The sequence below is a fragment of the Thrips palmi genome, unplaced genomic scaffold (assembly GCF_012932325.1).
Source record: "Thrips palmi isolate BJ-2018 unplaced genomic scaffold, TpBJ-2018v1 HiC_scaffold_15, whole genome shotgun sequence".
NCBI classification, from domain to species: Eukaryota; Metazoa; Arthropoda; class Insecta; order Thysanoptera; family Thripidae; genus Thrips; species Thrips palmi.
The window spans coordinates 3,956,069-3,982,480 of NW_023144624.1; the positions used below are offsets into that span (position 1 = coordinate 3,956,069).

General features: G+C 50.2%; 4 protein-coding genes across 11 annotated transcripts; 1 reads left to right on the forward strand and 3 right to left on the reverse strand.

Moving 5' to 3' along the window:
• Nucleotides 1-1,235: 1,235 nt before the first annotated feature.
• Nucleotides 1,236-5,502, reverse strand: LOC117641878 (32 kDa beta-galactoside-binding lectin-like). 2 transcript variants are annotated; one of them, XR_004587506.1, is made up of 9 exons: nucleotides 5,358-5,502; nucleotides 4,806-4,848; nucleotides 4,628-4,716; nucleotides 4,057-4,267; nucleotides 3,774-3,926; nucleotides 3,606-3,691; nucleotides 3,247-3,451; nucleotides 2,639-2,952; nucleotides 1,236-1,306 (listed from the first exon to the last, which is right to left on the reverse strand). XR_004587506.1 is itself a non-coding variant. In XM_034379632.1 (8 exons), the coding sequence occupies exons 2-8, from the start codon at nucleotides 4,827-4,829 to the stop codon at nucleotides 2,734-2,736; spliced, it is 987 nt and encodes a 328-aa protein (XP_034235523.1). In that variant the 5' UTR covers nucleotides 4,830-4,848; nucleotides 5,358-5,474; the 3' UTR covers nucleotides 2,528-2,733. The 2 variants fall into 2 exon arrangements, 1 of the variants encoding a protein (XP_034235523.1); XM_034379632.1 differs by lacking the exon at nucleotides 1,236-1,306 and having other exon boundaries at nucleotides 2,528-2,952; nucleotides 5,358-5,474.
• Nucleotides 5,503-5,530: 28 nt separating this feature from the next.
• Nucleotides 5,531-11,436, forward strand: LOC117641876 (mitotic checkpoint protein BUB3). 3 transcript variants are annotated; one of them, XM_034379631.1, is made up of 8 exons: nucleotides 5,531-5,548; nucleotides 9,566-9,774; nucleotides 9,887-9,956; nucleotides 10,058-10,209; nucleotides 10,311-10,469; nucleotides 10,549-10,694; nucleotides 10,780-10,919; nucleotides 11,011-11,436. In XM_034379631.1, the coding sequence occupies exons 2-8, from the start codon at nucleotides 9,574-9,576 to the stop codon at nucleotides 11,127-11,129; spliced, it is 987 nt and encodes a 328-aa protein (XP_034235522.1). In that variant the 5' UTR covers nucleotides 5,531-5,548; nucleotides 9,566-9,573; the 3' UTR covers nucleotides 11,130-11,436. The 3 variants fall into 3 exon arrangements, with proteins under 3 accessions (XP_034235522.1, XP_034235520.1, XP_034235521.1); XM_034379629.1 differs by lacking the exon at nucleotides 5,531-5,548 and adding an exon at nucleotides 9,057-9,204; XM_034379630.1 differs by lacking the exon at nucleotides 5,531-5,548 and adding an exon at nucleotides 9,215-9,339.
• LOC117641879 (sorting nexin-21) lies at nucleotides 5,633-9,067 on the reverse strand. 3 transcript variants are annotated; one of them, XM_034379633.1, is made up of 6 exons: nucleotides 8,928-9,067; nucleotides 8,443-8,605; nucleotides 7,909-8,066; nucleotides 7,669-7,818; nucleotides 7,408-7,587; nucleotides 5,633-7,323 (listed from the first exon to the last, which is right to left on the reverse strand). In XM_034379633.1, exons 2-6 carry the CDS (start codon nucleotides 8,549-8,551, stop codon nucleotides 6,958-6,960), a joined length of 963 nt encoding a protein of 320 aa, XP_034235524.1. In that variant the 5' UTR covers nucleotides 8,552-8,605; nucleotides 8,928-9,067; the 3' UTR covers nucleotides 5,633-6,957. The 3 variants fall into 3 exon arrangements, with proteins under 3 accessions (XP_034235524.1, XP_034235526.1, XP_034235527.1); XM_034379635.1 differs by having other exon boundaries at nucleotides 8,443-8,602; nucleotides 8,928-9,056; XM_034379636.1 differs by lacking the exon at nucleotides 8,443-8,605 and having other exon boundaries at nucleotides 8,928-9,062.
• Nucleotides 11,427-22,757, reverse strand: LOC117641875 (glycerol-3-phosphate acyltransferase 3-like). Of its 3 annotated transcripts, XM_034379628.1 has the most exons (10): nucleotides 22,406-22,757; nucleotides 16,320-16,589; nucleotides 16,051-16,209; nucleotides 15,843-15,977; nucleotides 15,424-15,660; nucleotides 14,871-15,104; nucleotides 14,630-14,745; nucleotides 14,345-14,486; nucleotides 14,061-14,269; nucleotides 11,427-13,981 (listed from the first exon to the last, which is right to left on the reverse strand). In XM_034379628.1, exons 1-10 carry the CDS (start codon nucleotides 22,556-22,558, stop codon nucleotides 13,894-13,896), a joined length of 1,743 nt encoding a protein of 580 aa, XP_034235519.1. In that variant the 5' UTR covers nucleotides 22,559-22,757; the 3' UTR covers nucleotides 11,427-13,893. The 3 variants fall into 3 exon arrangements, with proteins under 3 accessions (XP_034235519.1, XP_034235517.1, XP_034235518.1); XM_034379626.1 differs by lacking the exon at nucleotides 14,871-15,104; XM_034379627.1 differs by lacking the exon at nucleotides 15,424-15,660 and having other exon boundaries at nucleotides 22,406-22,558.
• Nucleotides 22,758-26,412: the final 3,655 nt, after the last annotated feature.

Sequence of the window (26,412 nt, forward strand, 5' to 3'; positions counted from 1 at the left end):
GCATCGCGCTTCCCGCAGCCACCCGATTCCACAGGGTCGTTTCGTCGCTCTGTCTCAGTCGCACCTCAACGGAACGCTCCGTGAGTGCGAGAAAGACAGAGCGACGAACCGGTCCTTCGGCATCGAGCGGCAGGTCGCGGCTTCGCGGTGTACCAGCGCTTACCTGGCCGGCCTACACGGCGCGCAGCCTGGCTCCGGGGCCTCCGTGGACGGCTCGGGCGGCGTGGGCGGCAGGTCGGTGAACTGTTCGGCGAGGGGGTCCGAGGGGGGCGCGTCGACGGGGGGCTCCGAGGCCGCGACCGCGTCGGAGGGGGCGGCCGCCACGAGCGAAGCGCAGCACAGCGCCGTCAGCAGCACTGACATTCTGTACAGCATCCTGGCACTGCAGCCTGCACTGCGGCCTGCACCAAGTCGCACCGGGACAGCGCTCGCCGTCGCGGACGTTGGCTGCGTGCCCCGAGTCTGGCGGACTGGCGGACTGGATCTGGACCGAGCAGGCTTGTTGCCAGTGCAGGAGTTCCGCACTGTTATCGAGAACGTCGGCGTCTGACTTGGGCCCCGGCTTTCAGGCCCACGCCGCCGCCGCGCCGCGTCCGCTACGCCCAAAGTACCCCCACCCAACCGAACCCAGCCCCGCCGCCCCCCGCCCCCCGCCTCCAGCTGCAGGAGGGACTGGACCGGGGTGTTTTCATGTGAGAGAAACAGCCGGCCGGTCGTAACCGGTCAGAGTGTCCATGCCGTCCATGTGGTGGTGGCGCGGGCGCGCGCCGTGAAGGGCGCCAAGGCCGCCAAGGTCACGGGCGCCGAGGTCCGCGCTGGCGGTGTTTCCCATTTCGCCGCCGATTAGGAATCGGCGAACGCGGCTCAGCGACCAGCTGGACCAGCGCGCCTCGCTGCTCTCAGACGCTTCAGCTGTGGGAGGCTCAGGCTGCCTCGCACTGTATGACTTGCGTCCTACACTGTATGACTTGCGTCCTACACTGTATGACTTGCGTCCTACACTGTATGACTTGCGTCCTACACTGTATGACTTGCGTCCTACACTGTATGACTTGCGTCCTACACTGTATGACTTGCGTCCTACACTGTATGACTTGCGTCCTACACTGTATGACTTGCGTCCTACACTGTATGACTGCAGGATCTGCTTGCGCTGGCTGCTGGGACTTCCGGCCGACGGATAGAGGCATAGAATGGAAGCGTTGCAGCGGGATAGAAGATAGTGCGTGCGGAAGTAAGCAGCGTGCACCGCGACCTCGCGGAGACAGACTTGTACAACCGCAAGTCCCCAAGGATGCCCTTTATTAGGCACGAAGTAGCCTTATAGTATACCCAGGATTCAGCCGGCCCGAGATTCAATTTGTGTGGCCCTTTATGCATTTCGGAAATTTTCTATACGATTTTAATGAGATTTTGCAGACTTGTATAACTTTGAACGCTGATTCTCATGCTGAAATCTGGTTAAAAAGTTAACGGCCAATTTTGAGAAATTTGCTGTCAAAATCGCCGTTTCCATGGCAAAACTCGACTCGTCAAAGGGAGTGGGGGGAGCCGAGCCGGGGCGGACCAATAGCCGAGCTTCATTTTGGGTCTGTACAGCTTACTCCAAAAGCTGAAATGGCGCGTTCGAAATGAAAAATTTCTTTGACTGCAGGTAGACAAGATGCAACAATAGAATTGGTGTCGGTTCGAACGCAGTTTTTCGGGTAGAACTATCCAATAATACTTCTTGATCGGAGTGTGTTTGGGCATGCGCAGTAGGTTTGTAACCTGTTTAACAGTTTAACCAACTGTAGCATTTGAAATCTGTATTAATTTTGCTCTCTTTTTGTTTTTCTTTGTTTCCTGCTTATGAAATTCATATAAAACAAATTTTCAATTTTATGTGATAATTTTCTAAAAAAATATTCACAAAAAATTAGCAAAACAAAAGTTCTTTTTTTTTGACATAAAGTTTCCCAAATATTACCTTTTTTTCTGTCAATAAAACAATTTTGTTGTTGTTGTGATTCAGTTAGCACTAGGACCACTTCGCTCCACCTCGCGACTTGCAGTGCTCATGTTCCTCGAACAAGACTCACCCGCGTTTCGAAACCTTCCCTCCCGAGTTTATGAAGTTTGTCAAACCAACCGTCGTGGTGTTGATTCGTTGTGAGTGAGAACTATTACAAAGAATTGAAGAAAACATGACTAGAGAACCATAGCCTTTTGAAACAAGCCAAACAATTCAACGTCAGCAACAATGGAGGGGCAGTTTTAATGCCCGACTGCTGGTGCTTTCAGCTTCGCGATTTTCGCAAGGGCGTAGACGCCGAGAAGATTGTTGCCAACCCTTGAAAATTAATTTACTGCCTTCTTTCTGCTAAGAACATTTTAATAATGATGGACTTTAAAGATGTTCCATTGTCAGAACACTGCGGAATACATTAGCATTGGAATTTTTTGAATTTACCAGCATTTTGATTTCTATTTATTGTCAAGTTTAAATTTCGACGGGTGGCACATCGACCACATTGGTACCACTGCCATTGGTAGTCCCCTGAGCCACAACTTCACAACACCACCACTTCTTTTCTTTCTCCACTCTCTTAATCAAATTGACTTCGTGACTCCTAGGATTTCTTGAAATCGTATTTTTTTACTTTGCGTCTGCACATTGAAAACGATTCAAAAACCAATCGGGTCGCATGCAGCGTATACAGGCTGTGGCTGCCTGCGGCCGGTCTGAATGTCCTAGTAGAGGATCGGGTAGGGGCTGGGGTAGTGGTGCGGGTCGTCGTAGGGCGACGGGAAGAAGGAGGGTGGCGGCGGCGGCGCGTAGCCCCCGGACCGCGGCTCCCCCTCCAGGCTGACCAGCTGCAGCTGCACGGTGCCCTCCACGATGACGCTCCTCACGTGCTGGTACGGGTGGCGGTGCGGCCACTCGGCGAAGTGCACGCCGTTGAACGCGATCTGCAACATGTGTGGTACAGTAGTTTCTCTCTTTTTTCGGGAATTGGCAACTCAACTACGGCGGCACGCCGGCCTCTCTTCGTGCGGCGCGCCTCCAATTACGTCCAGCGCTCCGTCGCTCTGTCTCTCTCGCACCCGTCCGGGCCGCCCCTTGAGCCCCATGAGTGCGAGAGAGACGGCCGAAGAATTGTCCTATGAATCAGTCCGCTGATGTCGTGCGAACCGTTCAGGCCGACTGTCTCCCGGGAACTTCAATTCCTGGTGTAGTGAGCAGTATGCCGGGATCCGGCTTACCCTGTAGTTGTAGTCCTCCACCATGACAATCATCTCGAAGTGCTGGCCGGCGCGCACGGGGCAGGGCCGGTGCTGCTGGCCGTTCTCCCAGCCGCCGCGCCGACAGGTGTTGATCTCCACGATGCCCTCGGAGGGCCGCGTGGACACGTGCAAGGCGATGTCGTCCCCGGTCATGGACGGCCCCGTCGCCAGGTTCACGCTGAACCTGCAGAGAGGGCAGTCAAGGATCGGCGTTGTGATGCTGCGCTCTCCGTTTTGGTCTGCAGATTGATTCCGAGAGTCGTTTCCGTCGCTCCGTCTCTCTCGCACCTACACGGGTGCCAGAGAGACAGAGCGCCGGAACAGCTGCTGGAGTGTACCTGTAGGCGTTATGGGGAATGAAGCCCCTGACGCGGAGGCAGCGCCCAGGGTAGATGGAGCCGATCATCTGGGTGTGGGGCACGCCCTGGAACACGGAAGGCGTTGCGTCACAGTCTGGGCAGTTTGGAAGCGCGTCGCAGAGGGCGCTGAGTGAACTTTCCACTCACCGGGTTGTGCGTCTGCTGCGTGGAGCTGGAGCAGGGCCCCAGCACCCCGGACACGCTGTACATCTGGATGTTGCCGTCCGCGCTCACGTGCGTCACTCGCTGGTAGGGCAGGCGGTGGCGGTAGTCCCGGAAGTGCTGGCCGTTGAAGGCGATCTGCGTCCAGACGGCGAGACGGCCGGTTCAAACACAGTCAAGCGCGGATCCAGCCCGCAGTACTGCCCACCCCCAGGCAGGCTCCGGATCTGCCAGTTCGGCTAAGGTGGGGCATCGGCGTGGGGCTCACCTTGAAGGCGTGGGGCTCGCAGCGCACCAGCATCTGGAAGGCGGCGCCGGGGCGCACGGTGCCGGGGATGCCGCCGTCACGCTCCTCGTGCTGCCAGCCGCCCTGCTTGGTGTTGCGCACCACGCAGTACTGGTCGAAGCGCACCGACACGTGCAGCGCGATGTCCGACATGCTGGGCTCCGCGCCGCCGCACTGCAGGTTCAGCTCGAACCTGCCAAAAAGTACTGTCACTGAGAGTGGATGGGCAGCGGCGGCGGTACCCCGAGCTCCAACTCGCAGTTCCGACACTCTGGAGCCCGAACCGCCACGTTGATAACACGGTAACCCCGGCTACCCAGGCTCGCAGGACAAACGGACTGGGCGCCTCGCGGTTAGGCAGTCCCGGTTGCATACTCTCCTGCTTTCCTCCTTCCTCATGGCTCATTTCCCGTCAGTTTGACGACTGGCCATGGCCTGGCCAGTGCAGTCCGGGGGGGGCTTTGCTTTGCCACGCTTTGCACCAGCGAATCCCAGCCTGCCCGGCCTGCCCGGCCTGCCCCCATAAACACAAAAACGCATTTTATTTGCTTGCCTGGAGGCATGGTGCGGGATGGTGCCGCTGAAGGCGATGACGCGGCCGGGGTGAAAGGGTCCGTCCAGCTGGCGCACGAACGGCACATTCTGCGGGGAAGACGGAGAGACACATTTGACTTGACGACTTGCTTTCGCATTCGCAGCAAACAGCAGGCACTCTGGTTCACCGCACTTACGAAGCCGCCGCTTGACGGGTACATGGTGTCCGGTGAGAGGAGCCTGCAGAACAAATTCGTTTAAAATTCAAATCCCAGATGTCGCTAGATGACGCCTCGGCAGTGTTTTCCTGGCACGCCACTTCAGGCGGCGGATGTGACTACGAACCACTACCGGCTCGGCTATCTGATACCTAGATTATTCCCTGGCGTTGGGCGGGCATCATGCGGAGTGGGAGTGCCCAAAGGACGCGTTGATCGCGATCAATCGCCGGACGAGTCGGTCTTATCGGGATCGGAACGGCCGAACAACCGAACAAATGGAGTGAACTGCCCCATTGTAAAATGGCCCGCACTCAGTGGAGGGAGCGAGGGACACGCGGCGAGGAGAGACTCTCCAGTCGGGAGAACTACTGGTGTACTGGGTGAAGCGCCTGCCAACGGAGAGTAGGCAGCCCGCCACGCAGGCGCGCATCGCCCTCACTTGGTGGCCTACCTGCTGAATTTTCTCACCCCCCTCCGCACGCAAGAGAAATGCCTGTTCAAAAATAGCGCTTTTGGAGATAAACTCACTCGAACAGATCCCAGGAAACGACGCAGAGCCACGTCGAGCCACGATACGCAGAACACTGGCGGACGCAAGGCAATAGCGCGAGGCCCGGTCGGTGCAGGCACCGGTTGTTCCAATCTTTCGTGTCTTATCTGCAGGCGGTGCGTCGCGTCATGCGTCACCCTACGCCGGTGTCAGTGAGTCGGATGGGGCGGTGAGTGACTGCGAGTGAGTGCTGCATGTGCGTGAGATTGAGAGAGGGAAACAGGGGGAAAGGGTTGCGAGAAACAAAACAGTATACAGTAAAATACCTTCATTCTGCAAAGTCAAACAAACATGGCTTTCAGAACATTGTGTTTGTCTGTTGGTTATACACCTAAAATTCTGCTAGTACAGTTATGATGAGACTCGAAAATCATTGCCTTCAAAATATAAAGCACAAGTTGCAAATCAAATCTAATACAAGTCCTACTACATCTTTGGATTTCTATCAAAGGAAAGTTCTGATAAATTCCTCTTGAAGTCAAAAATTGTTCACAGGAAAACACATATTTAAATGTAAAATTGAAACACACTTATAAAATCTTTACAAACAAGAACATTACCAACTTACATCTACAGTACAACTCTCCAGAGGCACTCGGTCAACTAAAATATTTTGTAGTGCAACACATAATCAAAATCAATTTCCTGTTAATTTGAAAACAACAGGCAAGCTGATAAATGCTTGGCCCACTATGTGTCTACTTAGACCATACTATTATTAATGTGATGTAAGAATGAAATTGACAAGAAATTAATTGACTTTTAGTAAATGCACCAGTTAACATTCATATTTTCAGAAGCATAGTTAGTGACCAATAAAATGTACTTTAAAAAAAACATCTTTAAAATATAACCACAGCATAATAGAAGTGAGCTGCCTCAAACTAGGAACCGCATGAACACATAATGGATGTTAACTAAAAAGCACAATCTATGAAGTTAGGTAAGACCATTTCAAACATAGTCCTGCACTGAAAAATCACAAAAGTTTTGAACTTAAAAGTAAAATAGAAGACAAAAGTCTTACATTATCTTGACAGGAATACAACATTTCTTCTCACCTTCTCACACTTGCTTATAAACTAAATATAGTTTGAATAAAATGAATGCATGCTAAAACAAACAGAGGACATACAGGCAACTGTCTTAACAAAGATGTTCATTATTCTACATTACTTTCAGAACTTGGTCAAGAATCACAGAACGTGACTAATATGGATACAGGATACTATTCAGTTCTGGACCATTAAATGAAACCTTCAAATAGGCCCAATTGGGGTTACATTCAAATTGATTTAAAGTCAGTATTTCCAGTCTCCGAGTATTGATTCAAAAGAGGGTTTTAAAATAATGTGATGACTTTCATACTGAATAATGATGTTTCAAATCACAGCCAGATTTTGGAAAAGAGGAGATGGGTCAAATTCTGTGATTTACACCAGAAAATTAGCAAAGCAACTCTATGATTTTTAAAACAGGAAAAAAGAATAGAGAAAATTTAATATTAAATCTAACAGGCATGCTGAGATTATTTTGCTCCTTGTTACATAAGTCATAAAATCCAATTAATGGACAAATTTAGCAATTAAGCATTTCTAGCATGGCGTCAAGAAGAGAGGGAAGCCCATCCACTCGAATGCCACGAAGCTTCAAATCTTCCAGTCTGTTTGTTATAGGTTGTTTGTCCTTTCCCAACGACCACCACAAATGCACACACAACTGAAGCAAAGGGATATAGAATCGAAGAAGATCTGCATCACTAACAGCTTCAAATCTTCGCAAAGCCAGCTCAGCAAACTTTTCAGCTCGTCCTCCCGAGCGAGATTCATTTGAGTCTGCAGCACAACAAGCAACTAAACGACATAGAGCAATGATGACATAGGGATGGCGATCAGTGTACAGTTTATTCAGAAGCCTGAAAGCATTCTCCAACAGAGGGGCAGCCTGGAAAAATAAAAACCAACTTAGAAATAGATTTTTTAAAAAAGACAACATGTCTGATCTCCTGCTTTAAGAATGCAAACAGACCAAGTCATAACGTTTCTGCATCATCCAGGATTGCGCTTCACGCTGTTCTGCATTCTGTAGGAAAGCTGCTAAGCTGGATGACTGATTCAACTTTTCATCTTTGGCAGCATGTCCAAGAAGCAATTCAAATCCTTTCTGGCGAGATTCAATGACAACTGGTCCAAAGTTTCCAATTAAAACCTGTAGCAATAAGACATAATATTTCAACATATAAAGTTCAATACAGTTTGATAACTTCAATGAATGGATGCTCTGACTTACCTTTCTTGGGAAGGAAACACCAGCCATGAGAGATGGAAATTCTTTACGCAGGGCAAGGAAGAGATCTAAGAAATCTGAATAGCGACGTTCAATCACTGCTGGATGTGGGTCAACATTTAAACCTTCCTTTCTCACACAAATAGTATACGCCTAAAATTGAGAGGGCAAGATAATATTATTAGTGTTCTGTATCATAAAGCCGAGCATAAAACACAACCAGGAGTACTTGGTTCCACTTACCACATGTTTTTTCTGTCCTGCCTCTTCCACAATACGGACAGACATAACTTGAAATTTTACAGCCCCATTAAAGAATAGATTGTCTCCATTCGAATCAGGGGTCCCATTCATTGTGCCACTCATGTTTTTTTCAGGAAGTGGAACCTTTTTCCAGGATTCTACATGTAAAAATCAACAAAATAGCCAATTGTTAAAATCCAAAGAGAAGGGCTTTCAGTTTCACATCAGTATTTAGGAAAGAAACACAGTCATTTTTCATAAGTAAGCAGGTCTATAGAATATTGTTGCTTGCACGTCAGATGGTCAAAGGCGTATATTGAGGCACTTCAAGACTGCATACTTATGGAAAATAAGTGTTTTGTGTTTCTAGTACATACTTGAAACTAAATATAGGATACGAGAAGCAAGAAAATCTAGCAACCAAGCACCTACCCAGAAACTTTAGTGTAAAAAGACATTAATGAAAGACTAACTAAAAAATTAAGGAGAGAAATTGAAGACAATTAAAGTTTAAAAGAAAACAGAAAGACCTACGGATGTGTTCACTGGTGTGGCTCCGTTCTTCAGGTAACTTTGTGAAGCTCAGAGTTCCACGAGGCCACTGGTCTGGTTCATCACAGAGCAGCTCAGAATCTTGACTCATTGTGTGATCGTTACAAAATGTTTGAAATCAGAGCCAAGAAAAGCCCCAAATCTCCTAACAAAAAAGAAGCTGATTAGACAAATTGAAACTAATGTTGTTCTGTGTGGGAAAATGGCAGCGGGACAAGAAAAAAGGATAAAGAGGAGAGAAGAAGGAACAAAAAGGTTGCCTCAACAAAGAAGATGAGTAATGTTAAGAGCAACATGGGACCATCGTTTCTCCCAAAATGCAAAATAGAGACAAGACTTAAATTAAAGGTGTGGGGGACATAAACCTACCTACGACTGGTTTGTTGTAAACAAAGAGACAGACATACAAGGAAATGCAAGGTTCCATGACAATGGACATTAGACGGCTGAAAAAAGACTTTACTCACCTAAGTCACGAAAGTGTCGTTAACACCTTTTTGAAATACTCTAACTTTTCCAGAGAACGTTAGGAGATCATTGTCAATTTTTGTTTTGGTTGGTTTGACTTTGACAGGTACCACGAAATGCATTCAGTGCTGCGAATAAGCAAAGCAGTCTTGCAGCGTGCGTGCAGTGCAATTTCTTTCTGTGAATAAGCCATTAGCCATTAGCCCGGCGACAACAAGAAACAAGCTCTGCCGGTCTTCATTTCATCCTCAGATTCTTCTCACATATTTCCCACGGGTAATTCATTTTCAAATCGGTTTCACCTTGATCACAATCGCATGACCATCACGCACACATCTTTCATTCATTCCAGCTTGTGAAGAATTTATGTTTCCAGTTTTGGGATAGGGAACCTAACCTCTCGTACATTAGGTACTTTTGATAATTAACCTTGTTGTCTGTCTAGTATCGTCTAAATTCGTTTTTGAATGATTGTAGGTTTCCTACCCATATGTTTCATTAAATTTTGTTTCATTAAATTTTTTGAAACCCTACGTAATGAATTTTACCTTTCCAATGTTTTGACAGTTTTCAATTTACTCGTGACAAAGTAATTATTATAGCTTAGTATATTTATCTGTATGGGACATGTTTGCAGGAAAGAAGATGACTGGGGAAACACGGACAGAATTTAAGCTTCAAAACACGCCAGATGACAGCATTTCATCTGTAAAGTTTGGACCCAACTCAGTCCAATTCCTTTTGGTGTCAGCATGGGATGGAACTGTTCGCCTTTATGATGTCACGAGTAACACCTTGCGCCTCAAATATTCCCATGACCACCCAGTTTTGGACTGTTGCTTTCAGGTAAAATCTAAACTTATGCATTGTCAATTTGTGTTTACTAAAAGTCCCACCTCCCGTGTTGGTTCTTCTTATGTGACACTAGCACTGAAAACTGATTTTTTGCTTACTTCAGGATGCAGTTCATTCATACAGTGGTGGACTTGATAACACTCTAAAAATGTTTGATTTCAATAGTAATACAGGTAAGTTATAGTTACTGTTTTATTCATTGTATTTCTTTTTGAGGATTTTTTCACAATTGGTTTATATACTAGTTAGTTATTCAATTGTATATTTATTGCAGAAACTGTGGTTGGCACTCATGACAGTGCCATTCGTGCAATCGAGTATGCTTCAGAAGTGCAAGGTATTCTCACAGGAAGTTGGGATTCTACAGTTAAAATGTGGGACCCAAGACAACCAAGATGTGTTGGCACTTACAATCAACCAGATAAGGTATCCAACTCTCATAATGCCACCCCTCCTTCTCCACCCTAAAATATTGTTTTATACTGCATATTGTAATGCTTTACACATTAACTATGTTTCTGTTCTAGGTTTACACAATGAGTGTGTGTGGAGAGACATTTGTTGTTGGTACAGCAGGAAGAAAAGTAATTGTGTGGGACCTGCGTAATATGTGTTTCATTCAGCAGCGAAGAGATTCAAGCTTAAAATATCAAACACGCTGTATCCGATGCTTTCCAAACAAACAGGTATGCATTACATCTGCACACACGTATTTGGTTAAAAAGAAGTTTTAAAAATGATATTACAATTGTTTCTTCCATCTAGGCTTATGTTTTGAGCAGCATAGAAGGCCGTGTTGCTGTGGAATATCTTGATGTAAACCCAGAAATACAAAAAAAGAAATATGCGTTCAAATGTCATCGTATTAAGGAGGGTGCTATTGAAAACATTTACCCTGTCAATGCAATAAGGTAAGGCATGCAAAACTTTTCCACTGGCCTATCTTTTCTTTGTTCTTTCTTGATCAATTTAACATTAAAAATATTTTCAATGTAGCTTTCATCAAACCTACAACACATTTGCAACTGGAGGATCAGATGGATTCGTGAATATATGGGATGGATTTAACAAGAAGAGGCTGTGTCAGTTCCATCGATACCCTACTTCCATATCCTCTCTTTGCTTTAGCCATGATGGTAGGTTTTGTTTTAACAAAAAATATATCTATCTATCTATTTGTAATACCTATAATCTAAGCTAATGATTTTTAACAATTTTCATTTGCAGGCACAGTTCTAGCTATTGCCTCCTCTTACCAGCATGAGCTGGAGACTCCCCCAGACCCTATTCCAGAAAACAATGTGTTCATCAGATATGTTACTGATCAAGAAACTAAGCCAAAGTAAGTTTCTGAAGAAGACAAATTAAATTTGTATAAAGTTTCCTCAATTTTTGTTTAACTGTTAAGTGTTCAGTAATAGTGTTTTAATGATCTATAAAGAGTGTGCCTCTGCATCAAATTAGTCACTTAATGCAGTAGGTGCACTGCGTACTTACTGTTTTAATTTGATCAATTTAGAGCAGTATCTGTAAATTGATTATACATATTTAGTTATACTGTTGAGGCTTTTTTTAAGTTGAAAAGGAGGTATTTTGTGTCTTGTACAGGAATTGTATGGCATGTCAAAAATAAAACAAGAAAGTTCTTTTAAATGTTTACTTCATGAGACAAAGTACATCATGGAAAGACTTAGCAGCAGAATATCATACATTTCCATACGAGGAGGGACTAGACTATTATTGTCTCCATATGTCTCAAAAGGTGCAAATTCGTTTGCTAGAATTACACAGTAATTAGTCATCGGTAAAGTAACGATTCATTGCTATGTTACACACAAGTTTTATCACAGGATAACTGCCTCAAAGGCAAAAGCGACTACACACTAACTCAAAAACGAACATGGATGTTCTACTTAAAATCTGATACACTTCACAAGGAGGTGGTCAAAGCTCTAACATAACTGATGCTAAATGCACAACCTCTTAATATGACTAACTCAAGGGTCATGATAATAATGAAAGCTTTAAGTCAAAGAACACAGTTCCTGGACATAAATATAATACATGCCTCTGTGAAAGTAAAAAAATAATTCATTAGAGAAACATGAAACCAATAACTGCACGACTCATGATCACTAACCACTCTTGTTATCAATACGCTTGGACTAAAATCACATTTCGATCCCTGGTAGGTTATGCACTCCCTTAAAGGCATTATTTAAATGCTTTCAGATTGTTACAAAGAAAGCAAGATCAGAACACTTGTAATACAGTCTCTGGCATGAAAGCTTGAAACTGGAAAATAGGAAGAAAAGAATTCCTTAATCTTCAGAGTACAGTAGTTACACCATCATGAATGCAAAACAGACGATAGAGGAAGAAAACTATGGATACTTTAAGTGTAGGAAATTAAGGAAATTCTCCGAACTTGGAAGACCATTTTCATGGATGTAACTTCATGTAACGTACATGCGTTATAACCCAGAAGAATTCAAGGCTGGGTTCAAAATGGACCAAACCACTTAGTTTCAAAAGACTGGTTTCGTATATAAAATTAACAAATACTTCATTGAAAGGAAAAAGAAAGCAGTACAGAAAATGTTGCTTTAGCTTCCTGAACACAGACTCAGGTCAATAAAAACATCCACAGTAGGTATGACAAAAGAAGTGAAGACATAAAATGACTGTAAAAGACACTTACTAACAATTTATGAAGAAAAGGGTAACAACTTAAAGCTGATACTACTGTAAGTTAAAAATGTCAATGACTGCTGCAACCATTCTGTGGGCAAGGAACATTCATAACATGCACCCTTTTCTCAATGCAGGGTGCTACAAGTCACCTGCACATTCAAGACTTAAATAATAACAAATCAAAGTGTCCCATCTAAAGTTAATTGATCTAATGTGATGTTGCTACCCTTACTCTTTTTTACTCTTGGTACATATTGTGCAAATAAAATTACAAATCTTGAGTTCTTATTATTAGTTTGTTGTTTTGTTTTTGTTTTTTTCTAAAAGAATTGATTGGCAAAGTTAACAAGATACATACCTCATGCATGGCAATTTGGTATATAACGCAGAAATCCATAATAATAGGTTGGCCATAAAGAAATAATCAATTCAGTCATTGGCAGAGAGAAAACTGCCGAAAGAAAAATAGCATTTGCAACCAAATGCTTCACAAGTATACAATATGTGGAGTATTGTGAGTGTTCGTTACAAGCAATCCTCCATATAGAAGCACACAATGACTACTTCGTTTCAGGGCAACATGAAGGGGTTTCAATGGTAAAACTACAAAAGATGCTTCCTCAACGCAAAGATGATGTGACACTTTGAGCAAGATCCCTGCAGAAGACATTGATATATGGGTATCTCACACCTATAGCTAATACAGAGAATTAATGCTAACAATACTATGACAGCAAAATTCATGTGTGACAAGTGTTTCAGTTACGCACCACTTCATCAATTAAAAAATAAATTACATTCATTCACAAACACACATTCTAAGTTACAATTTAACAATGAAAAAGAAGAAGGACCTCAGTCTTAATAGCCTGCTAATTATGCATTTAATTTAAATCTTCTGGTGGTAATCGCCAGTCCTCTTAAGTGCAGTGAATAACCCAAGATACCAAGGCCTACAACTTGTAAGCAGATGCCATAAAAGCAGTAATTTAATGATATGATTTAATTATCCCGTCATAACTTAGGATGAATATATCAACAATATTTGTACACAACTGATAAGCAATCTGGGGTAAGGAATAATGCAACTATTGCAAACACTTAACAACTTTGATCATGACTTATGTAAGATTTTGTCCTTACAATATCTAAAAGAAATCAAAATTTTGATATGATCCTAAAGAGTTCTCAAGAAGAGTTTGCCCTTGTACACACACATTCTGTCTCTCTACCTCCCACACACTCAATTTCGTATGTACACCCCCCCCCCTCCCCCCACACACACAGTCATACGCACACACAATTACTCACAGACACACACATTCACACACATATCAAAATTATCACAAATTGAAAAGGCCAAAAGGTCACATTTTCAGGTTGGAGGTATGATGTTACAGTCCAAAATTAACAAATTTACTCAACCTTCAGTCGTTTGCTGAACTCTTCCTGCTGCCTTTCTTTCCACTCTGGTTTGGGTTTTGATCTCTTCAGTTGACCATCCCTGTTGTAGAATATTAAGGGTCAATGAAATATCAAAAATTTATGTAAGACATTGAGATGTAATAAAAATAGAAGCTCACCACATCAGGTCAACAAGACCACCTTGCTTTGCGATTTCTCTTTTCACTCTGCTAGCAAAGGAAACCGCAGACTCTCCTTCTTCCCTAATTACAGGAGGTAAATACCAGACGTCGCAAACTATTGCCCAACTAGTCATCATCATGTAAAGATATTGCATCATTGAATATCGGCTACTGTTCCAAAAAGCATCACCAAATCTAGGATCATACTGTAAGAAAAAATTAAGATTAGAAGCTACCAAAAAAGAACATAAAATGTCATTCCAAATTATCAAATAGCAAACCTTAATAGCAACTGGGTAGATGGCTCCTTTTACTTCAAAGCTGCCTTTCTTAAATTGCATTACAGAAGTATTGTTGATGCAAGTACCTTCGGGGAAAATAAGAATTGGAGGATTGTTGGGATCCGAAACATGTTTCTTCAATCTGAAAAAGTAAACAATCATGAATGAATATGAGACATCATCATCATAATCAGCACATCTCATGAAGGTCAATAATTTCACCAATTTCATTTAAAGCGAATTCCAGGGTTCAAGTTGATAAGTATACAAGACAAAACAACAAACCTCTGGGTTACAGCTGTGCGATCTTTCACTTCACCTCTCTCAAACCATATGTGTGGGGAAGCTCTGGCAAGAGCTCTTTGCAAAATGCCCAAAAACCCTCCATGTCGTTGACCAATCTGAAAAAGCGATGAACAGCATTCAGACCAGTACCTTACCCTCGACAAAATAGATAGCTTTATTGAAAGAAGAACTTTACTACAGTAGAAGCACAAGCATTTAAGTGATTAGTTCCTATTCTTACCAAGGAGTAGCAGTTGTCACAGGCAAGAACAAGGACATCAATGGGAGAGGTATGGTTTGCAACACAAATGCCATACTGGGGGCGGTTATCTACATTGTGATACGTAATGACAGCCGACAATGCATTTGACAAGACACCAAAGCACATAATAGACACACGCCTGTTCAACCACCTCTTGAACTTCCCTTCAGGGACATACCCAACAATACTTGTACATATGGTGAGCCACATGACCTGCAGACAATAAGTACAGATGCCATGAAGCAAACAGGTTTGACATCACACTCAAGCACAGATGATGTACAAAAAGAAACAAAAGAAAAACAAAGACTTCACAATGACAAACAATAATCCACTATGTCATAGCAGTTATCACCTATGACCTAATGAATAAATGTCACATGGGCATGGGACAGGATATTTTTCAAATTGAGAAACAACATAATCTTGTATTATTATTATCATTACTCAGGCAGACATCTTGGGAACAAAACTTTTTGCTGAACAGACAAAACACCACACCACACTGAGTTCAGATGACCTGATGACTCACCAACGCAAATGTGGTCATGGTGCCCAAAATAACTACATCAATGGGACTGGTGTGATTAGCAACACACACTCCGCCCGATTTGGGCATTAACTCAAGGTTGTGGTATGTTAGACTCGAAGATAGTGATCGTGCCAAAATCCGGAAACATGTTAGCATCACCCAATTATTCAATATTCGTTTTAATGCACAGTCAGGTATTAAACCCACCAAACCAGTACCAATCAAAGTCCACAATAACTGAAATTTAAAAAAAATTTGAAAACTGTGTAAATTGTCACTACTGTATCAAAGATATCAGACCTTGTCATCTAGATGAGATTCACAAAATGTGGAACTCGGGGATTGAAAAAAAAGTACTTTCCAACTGTCCTTTAAATACATAACTTAAAATATTTTAACATTAAAAAAAGGAAACTTACCCCAAAGAAGCAAATTAAAACTCGCAATGGGAAGAGGAAAAAGTATCTCATCACAAATCCAGACATCCAAATAACGGTCAATCTCCAACTAATAAATTCATATCTTCTGTTAGTACGAGTTAACAAGTTCCAGGACTGCAAATTAGAGACAAAGGTTACAATGGTTGAAACAAGAAATTTTCAAAACATTACCTCGAGTGAAATGTACCCTCAGTTCTTCTGCCTCAAATCTTGATGTAACTTGATCTTCAATAATAGCCTCCACGCCTGCCTTGACAAACTCAAAACAATCTGATAATTCAAAGTCTCGCTTCAATTTGTCCTCGGAGCTTCTTCTTGGCAACTCCACCTCATCCTTATCCTTGTCCTGGAAGACAGGCAAAATGTACAGATAAAATGAAAACAAATGATATTAATGCAATCCAGGTCTGCATCGGCTCTCCAAGACGGCATTTCAAGAAGTCGAAGTATACTCACTGAGTCACTCTGAACTCCATTGTAGTTGAGCTCTGGGTCAGGCTGCAGTATGAGATCGTGACTGATGACGTGCGAGCTGTTGACAAGGACCCCGTCCTGCTTGTGGCCGTTGTCGCCATGCGGTGAGGGGTCTTGGGGCGAAGGCGAATCCGAGACCGGCGTGGCGTTGCCGTTGAGAAGCGCCTTGCGCCCCTCGGCAGCCTCGGCAGCCTTCCGCTCCTCGTTCGTCTGGCTCTGCCTCTTGGCGATTTCGATGCTCTCTCGCCCGTACTGCAACCACAGGGAAAACAAGGCGCGTTAATGACTGTCTGGGCGGTGAGCATGTGCGGCGAGTCGCGGGCAAGTGTCAGGACGCTGGCAACGGCACCGGATTACGGCACCTGCCGCCCCATCACGAAGGATCGCTTCGTCGCTGTCTCTCTCGCACTCATGGAGCCTCCGGTGTGGGTGCGAGAGAGACAGCGCGACGAAACCGACTCTCGGAGTCTGCTGCACCAACAGCCCAAGCCGCCAAGGCGGGACTTGGGACTTCCACGCGGAGGCGCGAGCAGGGGATGAGGCCGCTGCCGCCCCACTCTACCACTCGCGGCGTGGAGGTGTAGGGCGGTGTGTGCGCACATTTCGAGTTCCACTTCTGGAATCTGTCATCTGCCTCCGTTTCCGTGCACGGCCGGCTGGGTGGGTGAGCATGGAGCGGTGTAATCTGCCGTCCCGTCGCGTCCCGTGGTTCACGTGGTTCACGTGGTCGAGCAGGACGTGACACAGCCAACAGGCTAACATGCAAATGGCACGGCGGCACGGCCACCTTTGTTCGCGTCTCCGCGACCCGGCTCGCTATGCCTAGCCATGCCCAGCCCGCCCGGCCCGGCGCAGCGAGCTGCAAGTGAGTGAATCATGGACGGAACCCCCTTTGCTTCCTTCCAAAAGGCGCACAACACGGTTCCACAGTGAGAAAACTAGAGTTCTGCTTTGGCGGCAGTAGAGTCTTAGACGGTCTAGTCAGTCACCTGTGTACGGATACTGCATGTATCCGGCCACTCTGCCTGCAGCCTCTTTGCCGCAGACTGCAGCCAGCCTCGATGCAGCGCGCAGCCCGTCAGCCAGACCCCCAAATTAGCAGCCAGCCAATAATGGACAAGCGGCGGCACCGCGGCAGGACAGCTTCCGCAACCAAAACAAACCCGTTTGCCACTTCCTTCCACCTCCACCTGCGCGGCCTGGGCGGCCCGCGCTCAGCTGGTCGAGGTTCTCCACCGACCGAGGCCCGCCTCTAGGACGCTAGCAGACGCTAGTGGACTCTCGCCCCGCCGAGGGGGGCGGCGCGGTGGCGGCGGCGCGGCGGAGTGGTGGAATGTGGCGACAGCAGCCCGCCGAGTCTTGAGGACCTGAAGGCCCCTGGAGGCTGGAGGACCGGACCGGCTGCCTTTGGAAGACTATTCCACTACACCGTAAAGGCCAGGCCGCCCGGCTCCGCCCGCGGCTCCGCGACGCACTTCGACGGGCCGCCGCGTCCGGCCGATCGGAAGAAGAGACGCTCGAAGAGACGAGTCGGACGACCTTGAGCGTCCCGCGGCGCCAAGGCCACCAAGGCCGCGCCGAGGACACGCGCTGGGCGGGATTCGGACTAGAGTCCTGGGCAGGGGAGTCCCCGCCGTAGGGCCACACTAGAGTCCTACACCGAGATGCACGGCGAAGGGAAGTCCCCGTGGTAGGGCCACACTAGAGTCCTAAAGTCTGCGGTCAGACTCACGTCAGTTCGTCGGCGATTGGTTTGACCAGTTTGACGTCAACGCGAGACGACAACGCCATCACGCTCGAAACACCGAGCGGACGCTGTACGTGACAATCATGTAGGCTATGGGGAGAAGAGAAGTCCCTTCAGATGGGAAAGGTAAGTTCCTGCAGGCACACTCCCAGTCCCAGCACACTGGAAAGGAAAGTCTCTACTGAAAAGGGCAATCCCTGCACCCTGGAAAGGGAAGTCCCTGAAGACTGGAAAGGGGAGTCCCTGCACACTGGAGAGGGAAGTCCCTGCACACTGGAGAGGGAAGTCCCTGCAGAATGAAAAGTGAAGTGCAGACTCGAAAGAGGGACGTCCCTGCGCTGCACAGGAAAAATAGTCCAACGAGAATATGCAAATTGAAAGAGAAACGGGGGCCCGCCTGTTGAAAACAAAGGATGAATCCTGTATTTATGAAACATGTAGTACAACCGGGAACATCATCTCAAAATCTGGTGACCCGACCGGTGGGATACATAAAAGTACACCCGACATGCTGAAAATAATACAAGACTTGGCTGTTGACGTCATAGAGACAGATTACTGTGAGAACCGAAGCGGCGCGGTGACGCCTGTTGGACCGTCTCGGCAAACCAACGACCAAACGCCCAACGCCCCGGAGAGCTCGGCGAGCCCCGCCCCGAAGACGCACACGAGTGGCGCGAGCATGCGCGAGCAGCACACTGATTCAGAGAGTCGTTTCCGTCGCTCTGTCTCTCTCGCACCCAAAGGGGGGGCCCCGCGAGTGCGAGAGAGACTGGCGCGAGCGTCCGACGCCCAAAAGGTGTTTCCGACGGAGGAACGCGCCGACGCGCCGCAGTGTAGATGAGGCCACAACGACGGCAACCTTTGCATCCAATTCACAGAGGGGCTCTGGTGATCGTAAACGCCAACAGCCCGGGCGGCCACGGCGGCCGTGTTGACTTTCCTTCCTCGCGGGGATACGCCGGGATACACCGCGACCGGGCCAGCCTAGGCCAGCCCGCCAGCCACGACGTCGCGAATTAACGCCCGGAGTCCCGGACGCGGCGACGCGGCCGGGCTGGCTTGCCGGCTTGGCAGTGTAGCACCATGTCGGCCATCCTGTAACGTCCGCCCGGGAAGAGGTTGACCTCACCGAATCTGTTCAGTAGTGGCCAATCGGAGGTTTTGTAGCCAAACGAGTGCCAGGCGAGGTATCAACCGGCACGGCCCGGCTCCGCCAAGGTCGGCTGGACCAGGCTGGAGTCGGCTGGCTGGCGGAAGCTGCGTTGTATCAGCCGTTCAAAAACAAAACCAGACTGGCCGAAACGGCCAATCGCCAACGCCGAGAACGCGCCATTGTCCTCCGCAGCCAGCAGTGTACACTCCGGTGCGCCAAGCATCCGCACGTAAACAGCCCACGCCTATTTTTTACTTTATCAGACGCGGCAGTGCAATTACCATTCGGAGTGGCAAGAAGCACGGGCAGCCTGGGCCGCAGCTACTCAGGGCTTTCGCGGATGGCGGTGTCTTTGGCGTACTCCGCGCCGCTCCGCGCCTCGCGCACCTCACACACACCTCGCCTCGCGCGGCCAGACTCGAGTGGCTTGGCTGCCATTACAGTGTCGAGGGTCACTGTCGCGGAGCAAACACCACCACGTCACTCTGCGTGCGTGTCAAGCACCATTTCGGCCGAGCGTTACGTCGGTCCGCGGGCGGTTCGGCGGTTCCACAGAATCAGCCGGTCGTTCTGTCCCTGTCGCACTCGCAGAGCGTCCAGTGTAGGGAGTGTAGGGGCGAGGCGAGAGGGACACTAGCCAGCCGTGCTGTGCGACCTGCGCCCCGTGCCCTCGCCCGTGCCCTCCATCGACTGCAACCCACTGCAAGCTGATTCCGAACCGTTCCGAACAGTGCTGTCGTCGCTTTCTCTCTCTCTCTCGCACCCATGGGACACGTTCAAGGTGCGAGAGAGACAGCGCGACGGGCTTCAGAGTCAGCCAGCTCAGAGAGGATTCCCTCCACTCCCCCCGGCCCGTACGGCCCGTATGCCTGCGGGGGAGGGGAGGGGGTTGGGGGGGGAGGGGGCGCACGGTGAGACGCCCATACTTTTATCCCAGCAAGAGCGAATCTCCATAAGTGATTCCGAAGCCCATCAATAACGCCTAACCCAAAAGGCCAGAAATAGAGACCGAAAAAACTGCCCCGTAAAGAGCAGACTTTTTAGCGCGGTACGGATTTGAGTGTTGAGCCCGTTCGGAAGACGAGTGCAGCCAAGGACGGCGGCACGGAGGGCCGATGTGATACCGCAATAAAAGGCCAAGCGATGGCAATGCCGCAGTCCGAAGCGTAATCCCGTCGTAATCAGCCACGTAAAGGACGCCTGATAGCGGACCAGGGGCCAAACGGCATGCAAAGCAAAACAGGTGCTGACTATCCAAATCCATTTTTCATTATTCATTCCGGCCCTGTCATGGTGGATGTGGCGGCCGGAGGGGCTCGGAGGAACTGGAGGGGCTCGGAGGGGGCGGAGGGGTCGGAGGGGTCGGAGGGGGCCGAGGGGGTCCGAGGGGGTCCGAGGGGGTGGAAGGGGGTCGAAGGGGGTCGGAGGGGCCGGAGGGGCTCGGAGAAACCGGAGGGGTCGGAGGGGCTCGGAGGGGCCGGAGGAGCCGGAGGGCGGAGGCGGAAGCCGAGGGCTGCGACGGTAGCGACGCCACTGAATGTGCGCTCGATGCACGATGTGTAGACCCGCTCGTAGGACTAGGACTCTAGCATGGCCGAAGCCGAACGCCACAGCGGGGACACTGTAGAGCCGGCTCTCTAGCCGGCGGCCAGCACGTCGCACGACGCGACATTTGCATAAATAAAAAACTTTCCACCGGTTTCGGCAAATGACACGCGGCAGGGAAGAAGCAGGAAACCGCATAAACAAAAAAATGAAAACAATAACAACGGAAGGCCGAAGAGGAGGGAGTGGGCGCCTAGATAGCCGCCAGAAAGGTAGGCAAAAATCCATACTTTGCCCCTGGAAGTGGGCAAAAAGTGCTACTTTGCGCCACCAGCCCCCCTTCCCAGAGGCCGCCTCTAGATCCGCCCCTGGAGCACTGCCTCGGAGGTAAGGCAACACGAGCTCTGTCTCTCTCGCACCTGGAGGCGGCAATGACCCGGGAGCGTGAGTGCCGGGAAGCCAGAGCGATGACGGCCGCTCTGTCTGACAGAGATGGAGGGGCATCGAGCGGTCTCTTTACTTTCACCGACACCTGCTTTAGTGACGCCCCCCGGCCGCTGATGCACTTAGGTCCTTGGAGATTCGTTGGCGGACCGGGAGGGAGAGGGGGCGATCGGAAAGGGGGAGAGAGGGAGGGAGGGGGAAGAGGTGAGGGGAAGGGAAAGCAAAGGTACTGTACTGTATGCTGCAGCAAGGGCTCAAATGCATTGCTGGATAGCCAAAGGCATCCCACATCTCTTCACCTGAGAAGAGCCTCATACAGAGTCTCTGATGAGCCAGTGACCATGTTAGTAGGTGAATTATAAAACCTAAGTCACGATGATGCTCAGCGTGGAATAATTGTAACAGGACTTTCAAGCCCTCTGATTTTGCTGAATGGCAATGACATCCACAATAGAGGCAAAACGTGAATGGATGTTACAAAGGAGCAACAAGGGAATCAAAATACACGGCAGTCCAGAAGAAGAAAAATACAAAACAAATCATCCCAGGGTCAAGGCTGACTCCGCTCCAGAGAGTTCTTCCTATTCTGCTCAATTCAGTTCATCAATTACATCATACAGGAAAGGAGGCAGCATGCAGTAACCTACGTAGAAGAAGTATGATGTAAATAAACCATAAAGTGCACTTTAATTGGGCGACAACACACTGAAAGTTGTTCGCACAAAACGAATCAACCTTTCCTCATTTTCACATGAAATATAATGCCGTCGTCAACAGAAAATACATCAAACAACATACTGCAGGTCACAAGGTGACAGCAAAGGCCATTTAAACCGCCCCAAACAAGAGCTAACACACTGACACAGTTCAACATAACCTAAAAGATGCCAGACCTCCTGAGTGAAGCACAGGGCCGTCTGAATGTTGCAACATCCTGTCAGCACCAGACAACACCGCCAAAGCAGCCTTCCCTTCAGGCAGCACGTCCACAAGCTGCGACTTTTCCAGTCCTCGGTTTGGAAGCTGACTGCGAACCGTCCAGAAGTCCACGTCCCCCGTCCCCATTCAGGACGGGACGGGGCCACTCCAGAGCCTGCCACACTCCTGTGCACTCCTGCCAGGCCTAGGCCACCGAGGCCCCGCTGCAGGCACTGGCTTCCCCTAGAGGGGCATTACCTCAAATATCTTGAGCAGCGTCTTGACGTAGAGCCTGCGGACGCCCAGGGACTTGCCCATGGAGGCCAAGAACATGATGGCTAGCAGAAACATGAGGCATGGTGTCAACAACAGTGATGTAGACACGCTCAAAACAGTCCACAGCAACGCCATGGTGCGGCCGGCACATCCACGGGCACGGCGCTGCGCTGGCACACGCACAACCACAACACGCACTCGCGGTGCAAATCGGATGCACAAGCGCAAACTGTTGCGAGCGACACAAACAGTTCGTTACGCGGCCAAGCGCGGCGGGCTCGCGACTACGCCATCCTCCACCAAGGCTCTCGCTCGCGCGACTGTTCAACTGTCATCCTCGTCCCCTCCCCCTCGCTACCCCTCGCCTGCCCCTCGCCCCGCCCCTTCCCCTCCACCCGCCAGCCAACCCGCCACCGCGGCCGCGGCGCTACGCGGCCCCCTTCCCCTCCCGCCACGACTTCAAAGTGCGCGGCTTGCGCGGCCCGCCGAGTGCCCACAACCGCGTAACAGCCGCGGGGCGCGGCAGAGTTGCGCGGTTCGACTCCGCCTTCGATTCCCCGCGTGGCCGCGAGCGGTTCGAGCGGTACGGCACACGTCGCGAGACCGCGAGACGGAGGCGCGCGGCGAGGTGACGGCGAGGTGACGGCGGCCGGCAAACGGGAGCAAGCCGCGCGAACGGCGAAGACGGCGAACGGGGCGTGCTGTGTCCGTGCCTCATTCGCCGCATTCGCGCTCGACGACTAGACGGACGGTTTGCCTCGAAAGTGCAAGTTTGCTAGAAAGTAGGCCGCACGCATCGGCCGGCGCCGCCGTGCAGTCCGACAGACTGAAAACTCCTGGGGAACCAACTCTGTTTTCGACGGCGGTTGGTGACTAAGCAGCACCACGACGTCAGACCACGTCAGACCGCGGCGCTGTCGGGGGGTTGCCTACCCGCCGGGTGCAGCGAAGCGCCAAGTTCCCGGCCCGCCGTGCACATGCACTCGTGCATCGGCAGGACGGCTGACTCAGTCTCTCTGGCCTGGCCGCCGAGCTGGCTTGACCGTTCGATCGGCTTGCCATGATTTCGAGGCGGCAGGGGCGACCTGGGGGCGAGCGCGTCCATCGCGGTGCGGCGGTGCGGTGCGTGGTGCGGTGCAACGACCCTCACCCAACCCCCAGCACCCCCTTCCCCCTTCCCCCATCCTCCATGCGTGGCGTATGGCAGCACGTGCGCGCGCCCACTCTAGACTCTAGCTGTTCGCTCCTAGACGACGTCCGTTATCTACGCTACCCTGGCGGACGCTGCGGACAGCCCAGCGACAATCGCGCCACAGAGGGCATTTGGTGGAAGGCCCACGCCGACGCGGACCCACGCGGGGTTCGCGGGGCGGGGTCGCGCACTGCGTGCATCGGCTCATCTTTGAACAGCACACTGATGCCGCGAGTCGTTTTCCTTTTCGTCGCACTGTCTGTGGCGCCAATCGAGTTCATGTTACAGCGCCTCGACGGACAGCAACTCCTTTTTGATAAGGCCCTTTCTGAACACCGTGGGAATGCAGCGTCTTCGGTGCGTAGGCACGTGGGCGGCCTTCTCTGTCTAGAGGCGGTCACCTCACAGTGAGGTGAGCCGGGTGAGCCCTGCCCCGCCAGGAACGGGGCGCAATTGGGGAGGCAGCAGAGCCTGATTGCGAGAGCCGGTTTCGCCTTTGTCTCTCTCGCACCTAGATGGGGCGCTCATGAGTGCGAGAGAGACAGAAAGACGAAAACGACTCTGAATCAGTCTGAGGGCAGTGAGCGAAGGGGTTCCGGCCCGGCGGCACGTCGCCCCCACTGCGCGGTGGCGGCGGTGGCACAGTCCGCCAAAGTCCGCCTCGGTCCCACTCGAGGCGCGGCCGCGACTTTTGTACTCACAGCCGCACAATCCGGCCGACTAATGACTAATAGATCGTCCGAAGTGTCGCATGCCGTCGCATGCCGTCGCAGGAATGACGTCACCCCGACACCATCTCATCTCTCTTCCCGAACGGGTCGCGTACCTATCCCGTCATGCGCGACAAAAGAAAGACTTCGTCTCGGTGCGCGGCGATAAACACTTTCTGGGAGTTCGCTCTACCGCGCGTTCTGGCACACGCATTCTTCCCCTTTACCTTGCCGCCTGCCGCCACCACAGGGGCGGCGACCTGAAGGCTGCTTTCGAGAGTCATTTTCGTCGCTTTGTCTCTCTCGCTCTCATGGGCGCTCCCGGGCGCCCCGTGTAGGTGAGAGAGACAGAGAGACGGAGTGACTCGCAGAATCAGTCCGCGACTGTTACTGCGTCGCGCTGTCATGAGCTGCTCGCGGGACTCGCGGCCGTGATCGGTTCATCCAGGTTCATCGGTCCTCCAGTCGGAAAAGGCGACACCGGAAGGGACGTGGCTGTCGTGCCGCCGCTTGCTGCCTCGAGGAGCAGTCCTTGCTACATGTAGCACGGCGCGAGGCACAGAGGGGCGGTGGTGGCGCTCCGCGGTTCCAAAGCTTCCACACATGTGCACATCTGCATTGCGCGGCTTATCGGGCGCTGTAAACCAATCTCCTTGCTGCGCCTACACAACATTTTCTCCCACGGACCCGCTCAGCATTTTCATTTTTTGCCGATAAGAGAAGTACTTGGGTTCGGATACCGCCGCCGTCCGGAATCAACGCGCCAGCGCGTGCACACCGAGCGCTCGCGGCACGCGCATGGCGGTTCGAACTTCGACTTCGAGCCGGCGCCGTCAACGCTTAGCAACCTAATCGAGATCGAGGTGGTTCTTGTTCTTCAAGGACCAAGGCTCTGCCGGGCTCTGCCGGGCTCTGCCACCTTCTCTCCGAGATACGAGCCTCTCCCTTATCGCGACATCGCGACCGCCAACGGGCCCGGCCCTTGGCCCGGCCCGACTGGGCCCGGTGCGGTTCAAAAGTTGATTGCTGGGAATCGACGGGGATTATGATTTTGATCCGGCCTACCGCGCGGCGTGTCCACTGCCCACGAGCCGGCGAGCCGTGGCGAGCGTGTGTGTGCACCCGCTCGCACCCGTGATTATTTCCTGTGAACTTGTTGTCTTCATTTCTCAACAGAATCGTGGTGCAAGGGTCAGGAGCGGAGCAGGTGTCAGGCTGTACGGGTGATCGTCTATATTTCAGTCAATATTGACTGGCATGGACATCCTAATGGGGTTTATGAGTCCCACGAGGCCCCCTCCTCTTCCTCTCGGCCTCGCGGGGTCCCGCTCCCGCCACAAACACCAACGAAACTTGACCCTTGACTCGCAGTGGCGCAGTGGCACCTGGGCTGCCTCCAAATCGTCGCGCCGCCAGGGAAGTCGCGAAGTGCCCTCACCGTGGCTGCCGTGGCGCGGGCTCTTTTTTCGCGAGGAAACAGTCTTGTTCGCTCGGCTGTCGTTTGGGGCGCAACTCTTTGTCCCAATCTAATCAAGGAGTGTCTGTCTGTCTGCCCGTCTGAGTTCGCTTTACCGCGACAGTGCTGCCGTGCTGCGATAGTGGACCTCTTGACTGAGGTACCTGGGGAGCGCACATTTGACAAACGCATTAGAAATGGGTATTGAATGGAGATGTCCTTGGTGATTTGTCGTGTGAGGATGCGAGTGCGCTGGGCGGCGCTGGGTTGGGCAGGACCCTCTTTCCGCCACGATCCCCCGTCCTCTCCTTCCTCTCCCCTTCTACTCTCCCCGGCGTGGCGCCCGCAGATAGGCAACCCCTTCGACACCTGTGCATCGTGATGGTTAGTGGGTCGATGATGAAAACTGCATGACGCCTAGCGCACCTAGCGCACGAAGTCGCCCCGCTGAGCAACGTTCTGTCGCCCTCCTCGATCTTTGGACTCGGAGACTCGGATTTCCAAGGCGCCTGCTGCCTCTGGCTGCCTGCTGTCCTGTCCCCTAACGATGTACCATGGACGTACCGCCTTGCCGCTTTGCCGCGTGTTGTGACATGTAATTCCCCGTCCCCACGACGTTTTTCTTCGCGTC